The sequence below is a fragment of the Rhipicephalus microplus genome, chromosome 2, assembly GCF_043290135.1.
Source record: "Rhipicephalus microplus isolate Deutch F79 chromosome 2, USDA_Rmic, whole genome shotgun sequence".
NCBI lineage: Eukaryota > Metazoa > Arthropoda > Arachnida > Ixodida > Ixodidae > Rhipicephalus > Rhipicephalus microplus.
The window spans coordinates 279952586-279965779 of NC_134701.1; the positions used below are offsets into that span (position 1 = coordinate 279952586).

General features: G+C 39.2%; 1 protein-coding gene across 3 annotated transcripts in view; it reads left to right on the forward strand.

Annotated features, from left to right (window-relative positions):
* The window catches only part of Ac13E (Adenylyl cyclase 13E), a 142821-nt gene that overhangs the window by 109624 nt on the left and 20003 nt on the right, over positions 1-13194 (forward strand). For 2 of the 3 annotated variants that reach the window (XM_037430726.2, XM_075882102.1), the window contains exons 4-6: positions 1840-1997; positions 4339-4464; positions 7787-7867. In XM_037430726.2, the coding sequence (XP_037286623.2) occupies positions 1840-1997; positions 4339-4464; positions 7787-7867 (365 nt within the window). The remainder of the gene's footprint in view (positions 1-1839; positions 1998-4338; positions 4465-7786; positions 7868-13194) is intronic. The other variant, XM_075882103.1, reaches the window with a different exon arrangement.

Sequence of the window (13194 nt, forward strand, 5' to 3'; positions counted from 1 at the left end):
AGAATGAGTCAACTGACATCGTAAAACGCATATAAATGATGATGCAGTTGACAGTCCTTCTCAGTTTTCAATGTCACACCTTTCAGATGACCCAAACAAATGTGCAAGGAAAAGAAAAAAAAAACACAGAACGGTAAACATATTCTAATCTGTAAATTAAAAAAACTTGCTCATCGCAGAAACGTTCATATGTGTTCAATGCACTATTTGTTCAAAATTAAAAACCTTTGCTTAAACATAAGAGGTTGCTTATCTTGTTTTGATGAGATTCCAAGAAATTTGTCACAGGAGTTTAGAGGATGCTTAAGATGTAATGTAATATAAAGTTCAATAATAATTTATTAGAAGGCCTCTCTTGGCAGACCTTAGGCCTTTGACCTCACTTAGCAAAACATTTTGTTAGGCTATTTGGTTCGTGACATTCCTGAGCTCTTTGTTTGTTCATGTGTTGTTTTATGATACGATATTTTTCCTAGGCGCTCTTTTTTTCATATTATCGAAAATTTCCCCCCAAAAAATGTGTTTTGCTGTTACTCCTTCAATGTAGCTCACCGAGTGCACTACTAATTAGATTAGACAGTGTAAAATTCAGTAAAGCAGTCGAAAAAAATGGTAGTGTATTTAACATAGAAAAATGTAAGGACAATAACGTACTTGCCCAGCTTACAATATTTTTCAATCTGTGTTTGATTAAGAGCTGTGCTATGAAACAGATGCTAACCATAACATCTTTCAGGCTACCTTTGTTTTTTTCTTGTTTCTTTTTTTAAAGAAAATAAATATGTGAGAAATATCTAGTGATTGCTGTGATATATTGAATTAATGGCTTAATGAATTCTATCATCTGCATAACCTTATGCTAACTTGAGTGAGTGCCAATGCATGTTGATGTAGTCAGAGCCTAGGGAATTATTTAAGTGTGGAGTATGAAGGGAAGATTTCTAATACGTTTCATGAGGGATGGCACTGCTTATGTATTTCTCTTTTGAACTGTGACTATAGGCCTATGTTGAGAGAAGGTGGGCTGTTGTGCTATTCACTAGCATTGTGAAGGCAACAGGTAATATAAAGTGTTTTTAACATTGTACCGTTATCATTGTTACCTCTTGCATTGGTACTGCAAGAATGAAATAAGTATCAGTAATAGTGTTTACTATTGGCAGGTTTGTTAGTTTTAGCTCATATTAAAGGGGCACTGACATGAATGTTATTCTTTTGTGTTAAGCGTAAGGACAATACTGAAAGAGCATAGAAATTTTGTATTGGTAAGTGGGAGCGTGCCCTGGAAAATAATTACAACATATTTTCAAAAACTAGATTCTGGTCCTACCGTATCGTGATGTCAGACACTCTGGTTGTTCAAATACTGTGACGTTTCCACAACCACTGTTTTCTGTGGCTCTATTGGCAACACAAAAATGGCCATTTTGTGTGTTTTTTGTGCCTGGCATCATCACATCTAGCCATACTTGTGCATGAAGTCACCAACATGGATTGTGTAGCCCAATGTCATGCTAGCGTCTGTGTGAGTGAGTGTGTCATCGGAAAATCGGCTTTAATATCAAAATACAATACCGTCATTTACTAAGCTGTGCAATTGATGGGAATTTTTTCATCATGTCTGCAGAGCACGCTAATACCTACAGTATTGTACATGCTTTTGAAGTAGCAGGAAACGATATGCTGAACATGGAGCAAATTTTGTAGGAGATCTTGAAAGGAACAGGCTGTGCATTGTTCTGCATCACATTTTCATCGACAACTGTCTGAACGCATGCATGTTGTGTCGGGGTTTGCATAATACTATATTGTTTCTGAATGCCTCATTTCCATTACTAGATCGCAAGACCTACTTCATCAGAGGCCGCAAGCCAACAGCATTTGACAAGGCACAACAGATGGCATCACGACACTCCTGGCCCCACACCATCGGTTTTACTGAAACGGCAAAGACCATTGACACTCGAAAGGTCAGCTGCCCAGCCCACCAACCTGGTGTAAGTACATCCCTTCCCTAAAGAAAGGAAAATTGACAACCACCTATTCTGAGTAAGCAGCTTGTAGGAAACTCGTACGGATGTCTCAGAAAAAAAGGCTTATTAGCTGCTGAAAAATTCCTCCTGGTCTGCGGGATTGAACCTGGGACCAAGACGTTGATCCCAGCTGGATCTTTGGGTATTGGCCACCATGACAGGAAGCCTATGGAGGTTTTCTAGGTGTGACCCCTAGGTGGCACTTTTAGAGCTACAGATGACTTATTTGTAAAGCACTGCATAGTAGAAGGCGGTCCTAAACGCTTGCAACCCCTCAGCGTGTAGGCAGTTTGTAATTATGGTGTAAAAAAGCTGGTCTGTGATTGATAATTTTTTGTGATAGCATTAATGAGCTTGTTTTGCAGGAATACTAGTGTCGGTGCCGGTGACGGCATCATTGGTTGTGAGCGAAAAATTGTCTCGTCAGTGATAAAAAAATCGAGAAAGATGCAAATAAAAGAAATAACAAAAATTGTGGGGTCATAATGAAAATGAGTGCTCGGAAAGACAGTGAGAATAACTTTCTCTGCAGGGAAATTCAGCGAAAATGACTTTTATGATTTACAAACATACGTGTCCTGTATACAGGATTCACAATACAACATGTAATATTGCTGTAATATAGCGCGGCACAAGCCTACATTGCCATCGGGCGTCAGAACATATGATCATCATAACGGCTTTGTGGTTTAAAGCCAGTCACCCATTACAAAAGGCACACATGCTACTGCACGTATTTCCACATAGTGCGGGCATAGCATGTACAAAAACATTTTACGTGCATAATTGCTTGTGGTTCAAAGCATGCTACTCATTACACAGAATGCAGTCGTATGCAAAAGCTTCATTGACCCAAGGCACTTTCAGCTTCATCAATTCCATTGTTGTAATCCAGATTTTAAACGTCTCAAGTAACATCATACAATAACAAGTATGCACTAAGTGATTTAAATACGCACTATGGACAGGATATCGCTATCGCGTTCAACTTTTAAAAGCGAAGGTTAAGGGTCCTCCAGTTTTTTCCTCCAACAGCCTCGATGTTGTGTACATATAATGTGTGTATGAAAACGCAGTTCCTTTATTACCAAGGGTTTACCGTCTGTGCTCATCGACCAGGAACAGTGTCCTTTTAAAACCAGTGCAGTTTATGCTTCCATACTGTGACTTTAGTGTTTTTCATGTGAAATTTATTGTATTTTGTATCTGTAACAAGTCAGCACTGGACTTTAAATGAAGTAAGAGCTGCATAAGCTAGTAAGGGAACAGTTGATTGCACATGAAATATGCATTTATGATTGCCTAAGCTATAAATTTGTTTTATCTGTCTGAGATCTTTTAAACATGATCTACTGTATTGGGTGCAGATTGCACCACTAGTTGAAATATCGATATCAGAAGTTAAATCAAGATGCTTGTTCCAGTGCTCATTGTTTCTCCGTGCTTGAATTTTGCTATTGAAAGGGACACAAAAGGCAAATATTAAGTCTATCTTGATTGTTGAAATAGCTGTCCAGAAACCTTGTAGTGCTACATTTGTGCCAAGGAAGTGCTTATTTTGAAATAAAATAACGTTTTAGTAGTCCGCATCGCATTAGCACACTTCAAATCGCCCGCCTGAAAGCGGTTCGTCTCGTGTCATTGTTGCCGTGCCCAACGTTGCCAGCCTCTACTGCACGGCCGCCCACACTAGTAGCAGCAGAGCAAAAGCAGCGGGAGCCACAGCAGCAACAACGGCCATTGAGCAATTTTCAGCCTGCTCGGTTTAACTAAGTCTTGAGATGGCACCACCTATCCAGCCTACCGAGGCAAAACTGGACTTTTCAAACCACTCGTGCAATTCCCCATAGTAATGCCAGGATGTTCCTCTTTCTATAAATCAAAAACAGGAATGGACAAGCAGCACATTTTATTATGTCTCGTGATACACGGATAGCTTTCATTGCAGCTTGTTTGATCATTAGTGATTAATTGTCGTCATGCACTCTCACGTTGTTGTGGCACACATCGTGTGGTACATTTAGCTTGTTTTCTCGGTAAGTTGGGCACTGCTGTTGATAATATTGTCATTTTGGACATTGTCATGCATAGAGCTTTCATTCTGACATAAACTGTTATTTGCCTTTAGTGAACCTTTAAAGGTGACACGTAGACTACAAGTAATTCTCCCACAACATTCAGTAAGTGCAGTTACAAAGGTGAAATCGACATTATCCATTTTCTCGAGGGAGCGATTGTTGCTATAGAGCAAGAAGTCTAGACGGACTGTGCATTCACATGCTAACTGTGCTTAACGCTTTTTCAGGATATTGAAGAAGAAGAAGTTGCTCCCATGCTGCCCCCTGTCCACCGCCACAGCAGCCTCTCAACACTGAACAGCAGCCGCAAAGATTCTGGCATTCGGAGCAGGCAGAGCAGCATTCAGGACACAGTCAGTGGGAAATATCTTTTTAAAACATTCATGTCTTATGCATTGCTGGTTGTTCACATTTTCTCATTTATTTTTGTACTTTGGCCTTGGCTATATTGAGCTGCAATGCACACAAAATATGTATTTACTTCACTGATTGTTCTACTTAAACACAAGGTGACGGCTAGGGCAAATTTAAAGGCTATTGTACCTTACTTGCAAAGTCAACGTGAATGACAGCAGGCTGTGTGAACTGCGGCTGAAGAATGTGTATTCAGCCACTAGGGTACCATGACAATGATAAAGCAGAGTATTACAAGCATGAGTTTTCTGCAAAAGTTACTAGAATATGTGTTGCTGGTGCATTCGTGATTAAACTGCGTATCAGTTCAGCTAATATGGGAAATACAGGTCGTATGTGCGTGGATTTGCCTAATCTCGACTCTTCTGGCTTCAAACAGCTTTACGACTTTCCACATTTATCATTTCCCGGTACATACACTGCAATCCGAAGTGATAGCAGATGTATGCAGAAACTACCTACTTGTCTTGCTGTGTTTAGGTAACAACCAGTGCTCTGATCAGTTCATGAAGAGTTTTTGTTTAGGACATTAAAATTTCTTGCAAAATAACTAAAAACAATCATGAAAGTTTTCTAAACTGCATCTGCTAGGGTGCCTCAAGTAAACACCATGTGAAGTTATAGATTGTGTGAAAATATTATGATTGTTTAAAGGGGCTTTGCCAAAATTCCACTAAAAAATTAGTGGCACATGTTACAGCTGTTTATACTAGAACAAAAATTTTGTTCATCAGATAAAGCTGGCTGCTAACTTTTAAACGCAACATTTCTCTGCATGTCAGAATTGTTTAATTCATCTTAAACTATAAAATATCAGGTAATGCTTTAATTGCTTTAATGCAGCTGTTCTGGACATTTCTTTGTGCAGTACAGCTGTTTGCTGAGTAACACAGTGGCTCGGTATAACGCATCACAATCTAATTATTGTGCAAGCTTCCTGCTGCTTATCTGCCACGGCTTCTATTCTTTTCCTTTTTTCTTAGCTTATTGTTGCGACGATAACCTGGAATATTTTGTTGTGAGCTGTGCTTTGCATTTAATAATCATGCAGATTTTCATACTGGAAGTTAAAAAACATGAAAAAAGAAAAATATTTATGCGTATGTGATATATATAAAATTGTACAGTATTCCGTTAGGGCAGACTTTTAAATCTGCACTGGTTGTTTAAATATGCACTGGCTGTGTAAGGTTCTTGTTAAACTATCTACATTATTCAGTTTTGATTAGTTCAAGCCACTTAGACTACTTTAATCGCCTGAGTTCGAGACTTACTGCTAACAATCAATGCTAAGCACTCGGACATTCATTCTCATTTCAGTTATGAGTTATTGAGTTATTTCAGCTTAACATACTGCATATTTGACTACGTTAAACCATTTCATCGGTCATAAAGCAGGTGCTATACGTTTTTCTCATATAATTGTCACCATAAAAGGTTATGAAATTTTAAGGCGAACTTTTATAGAACAACTTACTCTAGATTTGTTTTCAATATGTAGTCGTAGTGAAGCTGGAGCAATGTCTCAATGCATTTTGTCATGTCTTCAACCATATTTATTTGTGCAGTATACAATCAATCCAAAAAAAATTAAGCAAAGCCAAAGTGTGGGTACCTCCAGTGTTTTCACAGCATAGAAGCATTGCTTCTTTTTTTTTCTGGATAGGCTTTTATTATATCAGCTAAATATGCAATGAATCACTAAGTATATGCTAATGCAGATCATCGAAAAATTACATCAGCATTAGTCTTTGCTTGAAAATGATCATATCAGAGTCGGGTGTTAAGTTATTTGTGTTCTGTCATATTTTATGCATTTTGTAACATAAAGATCTAAATTTAAGGAAGTTTTACTTGGGTTTACTGTACTGCATGTTAGTCATGCACATATTTATCTGGCCTTCAGGTATGGCTTGTCCAGCTTTACAACAATAAAGACTGCCTTGCTGTTAAGCTCATTTCAGCTCTGCATTGCACTGAAGGTGCATCAGTCATCAAAATACAGCACATTTGGAAAAATTGGGATTTCTGTGCAGTCCGTCTATCAATATAGTTTGACGTTACGCTACAGACTTTTCTAAGTTACTTTTTTCTGAATCATAAAAATGATAGGTGTTTGCACAGATTCTGTGCCTTTACCGTGCAGTTTGTTTGTATATAATAGTGGGCTCCACACATGGCCATACGTGTTGCCCATTGAATAGTAAATTTATTGGTGCAAACAATGCACAGAAATCATGCCGACTGTGGGTGATCCACAAATGAACTAGTCTGTTTAAATATATATATATATATATATATATATATATAGTAATGCTGTACGATACTAATCATTATATTTACATACATGATTTGTTTATGTCAAACAAGAATCTTTGTGTGCTGAGGACTTTAGGCAGTGAGGAAATGTAACTATTGATTATTTACAATTAGATACAGTTAAAAGAAGCATAGAGCTTTTGTTGACTGTTTATTTTTTCCGTTTCTCTATGAGCTACTCAGCTATATTACGTCATTTACTAGTTGTACCTTCTGTGCGCGCCAGACAGAAGTGGTAGATAAGTAATTGAGGTTGATTTCTGCACAAATATAATATGGTCTTCGGTAATGTTTTTTGCATTAATAAGTTATATATTAGACATAAGCTTTGATTTACTGAAACCTCTTATAACTGCTGGAATAGAAACAGGTTTAGTAAGTTGCCATAAATTTAATCGTCCTTGCTACACCAAATTAATCCTCCTTAATAATAAGAGACATTGAAATTTCACTATGATAGTGTAAACTGTATTTTGTACCATTTTAGGAGAACCATCATTGCGTGAAAAAGGTAAAAAACTAAGTTGTGCTAAGACAGCCATACTCATGTGACTGTAGTTTTGTATTATGTTGATGTTATTGACTCCAGATTTACTTGGAAAGAATTATGAGGGGAACCAATATGTTTTTGTTGTAAGTTGGACACACCCTTGCTTATGCAAAATATGGAGAAAGAAACTGTGGCTATAACACAATTGAATATTGCATTTAAGTGAGAAAAGTTGTGTATAATTACATGTCATTTCTGGTGACACTAACGAAATGTGTTCTGTGGTGCATGATTGAAACGGAAAAGTGCACTGATGGATGCAGAATAACGAGCATGCACTTGACGGGCATGCATATTGCTGTGCCTGCACTGCAAACTTATCACTCGTGTTGTTTTGCTGGTGTGCAGCATGTCTTTGCCTGCTTAACATTCTGCTGTTTTTGCTCGTACAGATGCCACGGCAAGTTAAGGCGCTGCGCTTTAATAACAATGTTCCTGTGTTTGTCAGCATGTGGCAGGTGAACATCGTAAAGGTATATCCTTGTGTTATGTCAACACTCTTTTGTATTTTTTTTTCATTGTTCGCACAAGGCACAACACACAAGGGCATGCGATGGTCTTGCAAAAAGAGGAACTGGTGTGGCTCAGAAGGTGGTAAATGAAAAGAACTGATCGAAATAAAACTAAGTTGCACTTTCTGGTACTTCTAAGCCTTTGGCTAATATACAGTGAGCAAATGCTCGCAGATCATGAAAATGCATGACGAATTGCATCAACGCGACATCTGTCAACGCGCCCCGCCGCGGTGGTCTAGTGGCTAAGGTACTCGTCTGCTGACCTGCAGGTCGCGGCATCGAATCCCGGCTGCGGCGGCTGCATTTCTGATGGAGGCGAAAATGTTGTAGGCCCATGTGCTCAGATTTGGGTGCACGTTAAAGAACCCCAGGTGGTCAAAATTCCCAGAGCCCTCCACTACGGCCTCTCTCATAATCATATGGTGGTTTTGGGACATTAAACCCCACATATCAATCAATCAACATCTGTCAAGGCGGTGCCTGTTGTTGAGATGGGCACTAAAGCAGTGGTATGCACGCGCATCCCATCACATCTGCTGGCCTGTCCAATAGCTCTGCCTCGTATGGTTACAATGCTCATTGACTAAGCTTAAACTTGGTGTTGCTTAAAAAAAAAAGGCTGTGTGCACTGGATGCGTGGGCCAGCTAATCGGCAGCCGCGAGAGAAAACAACGATGCAGCTGTGACAGCTCAGAAAGCGACGCCCAGTTGACATCTGAGCACCTTAACCGTGTCAGGCAAAGCTACATGACAGCAAACAGATATGATGGGATGCACGTGCTCACTGCAGCTTTTGCAGTGCTCTTGACAACAGGTGTAGTGCTGGCAAATAACGCGTCGATGCAATCAGGCACGAGCTCCGATGGTCGTTATACTTTCGCCCATGAATGTACACGTAGTACTCACGGATTCATAACGTTTGGGATTGGGCTAGTTGGTGCATAGTTGAACTTGAATTGATGGCGCAAATGTTTAGACAGGAGCAAAAATGAAGACATCGAAAGCTTTGTGTCAGCATTCCTTCTGTTATTAAATGAGTACAGTTTTTTGGATGATAGGTTTTAATCAGTGTTTTAAAGATTGTTATTTTGCTTTTGATAAGAGTTAATGAAGAGTATCTTAGTAACCTAAGATTTGCTGATGACATTGCCTTGATGAGTAACCCAGGGGACGATTTGCAGCTCATGATTACTGAACAGGACGCAGAAAGCAGAGAGTAGGTCTGAAAATCAATATGCACAAAACTAAAGCAATGCGCAACAGTCTCCGAAGAAAACAGCACTTTGCGATGGGTGGAGAGACGCTGGAACTTGTACAGAAATATGTCTGCTTAGGATGGGTAGTAACCTCGGAGCTGAACCATGTGAGTGAAATAACTAAAACATTAAGGATTGCTTGAATCACATTTGGCAAGCATTTTCAAATCATGGATGGTAATCTGCCACTAACCTCCTAGAGGAAGATATATAACAGCTGCATTTTGCCGGTACTTACCTATGGAGCAGGAACATCGAGGCTTACAAAGAGGGTACAGCTTAAATTGAGGACAATGCAGTGAGCAATGGAAAGGAAAATGATAGGTGTAATCTCGAGAGACAAGAAGAAAGCAGAGTGGATCAGGGAACAAACTGGGGTTAAAGATATATGTTGATATCAAGAAGATGAAATCGACACAGGCCGGGAAAGTAGCGCGTAGGCGGGATAACGGGTGGTCATTAAGGGTAACTTCCCAGAGAAGGCAAACGCACGAAGGGGAGACGGAAAGTAAGGTGGGTCAATGAGATTAAAATGTTCGCAGGTATAACGTGGCAGCAGAAAGCACAAGACCAAGTTGATTGGCGGATCATGGGAGAGGCCTTTGCCTTGCAGTGAGCGTAATCAGGCTGATGATGATTATGATGATAATGATGATGATTTTGCTTTTGTGGTGTAGTGTCCATGCTTGAGGGTTCTTAAGCTAAGCTTTCAGAAGAATGAAATTTAGTTGCGAGTGTGCGCTTTTCTGTGTCTTCTTCTTCGCTCCTGTCTAAACATTTGCGCCATAAATTCAGCTTCATTCACGGATTCCGACACAGCGTCAACTTTTTTAGTGTTACAACTGGTGTTCGCAATTTCTCAAGATAACCAGGTCGTGTCGCGACGAATCTGGTCTCTAAAAATAATGTTGTCTCTGATCTACACGTTCAAGTTGAAAATATGCTGATATGACCCGAACTGAAGACTGTGGAAGTGAAAGTATGTGCGTCACTTAGACCTAAATTGTCCTGTCACAACTCATGAGTACTGTAAATGCTAAATGCTATGTGTATCTACATTCCTGGAAGGAGTAACAGTGAAGTAATCAAGCAATTGCTGCAATATAATTGATGATTTAACGTCTCAAATCCACCATTATATATATATATCAAGAAGTGATTCTACAGGTCTAGTGCTTTGTAAGCGTTGAGAAACGATGGACAAACGTGTGCAAAAATGTTTATTACTTCCATCGTTTCGGCAGGAGAGCATGCTTTTGTCAGGGAATACCCTGACTGTATTCCCTGACACAGGGTGTTCCAGCATCCACTACTACTGAAACATTTCAAAAAGCAGGTATCTGCGTGATACCTGCGGCACTTCTTTTACTGTGTCTGAAGGCGTGTTTAGATGCGTACAGTTGCAGTTATGGCCATAATTATGGAAGTTAAAACAATTAATTTTTTAACCTGTGGAAATAAGCTGTGAAGTGAAATGGGCGAATTCAAGTCTTTTTTGTGAACAGTCTGTAACCAGTTTGAAATTTTTTAAAGGTGGCCACTTAATTGTAATAACAGAGGGTGATGAAATCTGGTTAATTTAGCTGGTGAAACCCAAACCTACACACCAAGCAGTGTATTTAACATTCACTTTGAATGCACCCTCAATGATGACATGGTTTCTTTTTCATTGGGGGAGGAGGATGCCACAGGAAAACCTTGTCACGAAACAAAGTATCTAGATCGACGGTTGGTAATGGCATGTTTGTCTGCCTGAATAGACAGGCAGACAACCATATTCTATTTATTTAAATGTCCTTAACATGAGCATTAGCAATACATGGGGGTGTCACATTCAGTCTATAATAAACACGATGCATGCATTTGAACAGATAATAATTGCTGGGACTAAACAACATGCAGAAAATTACCTGAAGCCTTATAGATGCTTATGGTCATTGCAATGGGTCTTACCTAGTTCAAATAAATAATACTCTTAATCAAAGGAACCCATTCTAGAAGAGGCAGTTCATCATGTTGCAGCATTTTAACGAGCGAGAGTTTTTCAACAGCAGCCGCCTATAATGCTATGTTTTGTGCAAGCATTCATGTATTAATAATATGCACAACTGGGAGACGTGACCAACTCGGCACACATCCCTGCCTTATATATACATTTTGGAATATGTTTGTATGCGATATTTGTACATCTAAAACAGCTGTGTAAATAGAACAAGTGAAAGCAAGTAAATGTGTACTTAAAATGGCGCAGTTTAAAACACAAGTAGTGTAATAGCCTTTCCTTTTACAGTACTAGTCTTCAGAATTCACATTAAATATTTCTTTGCACACCGAGTTTGAATCACTGAAATCGATACGGTAATCAGTTCTTATACCTTGTGAGACAATGCAACATAAATTGCTCCTTTCAAGATATCGCATGCCCTCCTTTTTGCACGATTTTTCACATAAAAAGCTGGTGTTCTTTGGCATAGTTTCATGGAATTTGGTGTTTAAGAGTGCTAAAAATCTTTGCACAGCTCTCGCATGAATCTTTCATTACTATCAGAGTCGAGTGCATTTACAGGTGTGAATATTGTTACGGCAACTGTGGATACTTGGTTTTGCCATTCCATTCTGCCTTTTACACTTCTTACTCTGCATTTTGCATGGTTCTAAAAATTGCATGTGCCAAATGTGTCATCATACGCATATGCGATTTGTATGTGATATAGAAAAAGCATGGTTCTGTCATTGCATGCGTCAATTGTCACATTCATGAAAAAAACCCAGAAAGCTTAGATGCAAGCAGCTCACTGTGCTGTGGCATTTATATGCCGATTCCTAATGTAACTTATTGTATCTTAACAATCAGAATAAGTTGAAGCTTGGTAATTGGAACTCGAAGTAGATTATAAGATTGTTTGAAATAACCGGAGTTTGAATTAATGGGCAGCACTACTACATCTTGCCACACTGTGCAGTATGAAACCAAAGAAGCCACCTCTGGATTTTTCAGGGCGAATTAGGGGTTACTAATACATGTCTGTGGCAGGTGATTTCGTAAATTAAGTTCATGGAGCTCTAACAGCAAACAGAAATGGTTGATCAGTCAGTGATACATCAGGAACAAGCAGTGAAATTCATTCACATGAGCGATGAGCCTTTATGTCAAAATGTATGGTTATATTTAGGCTCCAAAACACGTTTATTTGCATGTCAGAGGTGAGGCAATCAGGATTAAAAGTAATCAGTCATTTGCATTTGATTGTGTCGTGATGCAACGGGCATTGTTTACAATGTGCCAATTCCCAACTGCAGAGAAATGACGCCTTTTTGTTGTTGTGCATCTCTAGTGAACTTGGTTTGGCTTTGTTGTGAAACACATTGCGATCAGTGTGGGCTGACTTTGCGAGAAGTGATGAAAGCCAGAGAGCTCCCAGTTTGAATTAGTCGTGGATACTGGCGCGTCTGAATTATCTAGAGTTTTCCCTCACATATATACACAGGGTTTTGCCGGGTCCAGGGTGTCACTTTGAATCAACAGTAAGATCGTATTAACCGAATTCGAATGTACAAGCTTTCACAGTACAAGGTATGTTTGTAACAAACATAAATAATTCCTTCCACTCTTTATCTTTTCATTGAGGCCTCTCTTGCACCTGTGAGAAATTTTAAGGTATTTTAGTTTCAAACAAACATTTTGTGGGAATATATCAGCTAGGACTGCAATAGAAGCTTCAGATAATCACTTATTGACTTGCATGCTGTTGTAGGAGTTCAGTTTAGTGTGTGCAGGGACAATTTCGTCCCTACGCAAACATCAAACTACCATTTCTCTCCACATTCAATATATGAAATGCTGTGATTTGCTGACTGTGCCCTTTCATGTGTGCTTCTGCTAACTGTCTCAAAATTACTTCAGTTCAATATCAGAAGCACTTAATCTTATTAAACGGCACTGTTTTGGCAAATTCCGTTAAATGAGACCCAGAATGTGAAGGGCAGCGTGAGCCTTGAAGGACAACTTAGCGAGGTGTTTAGTTTGCA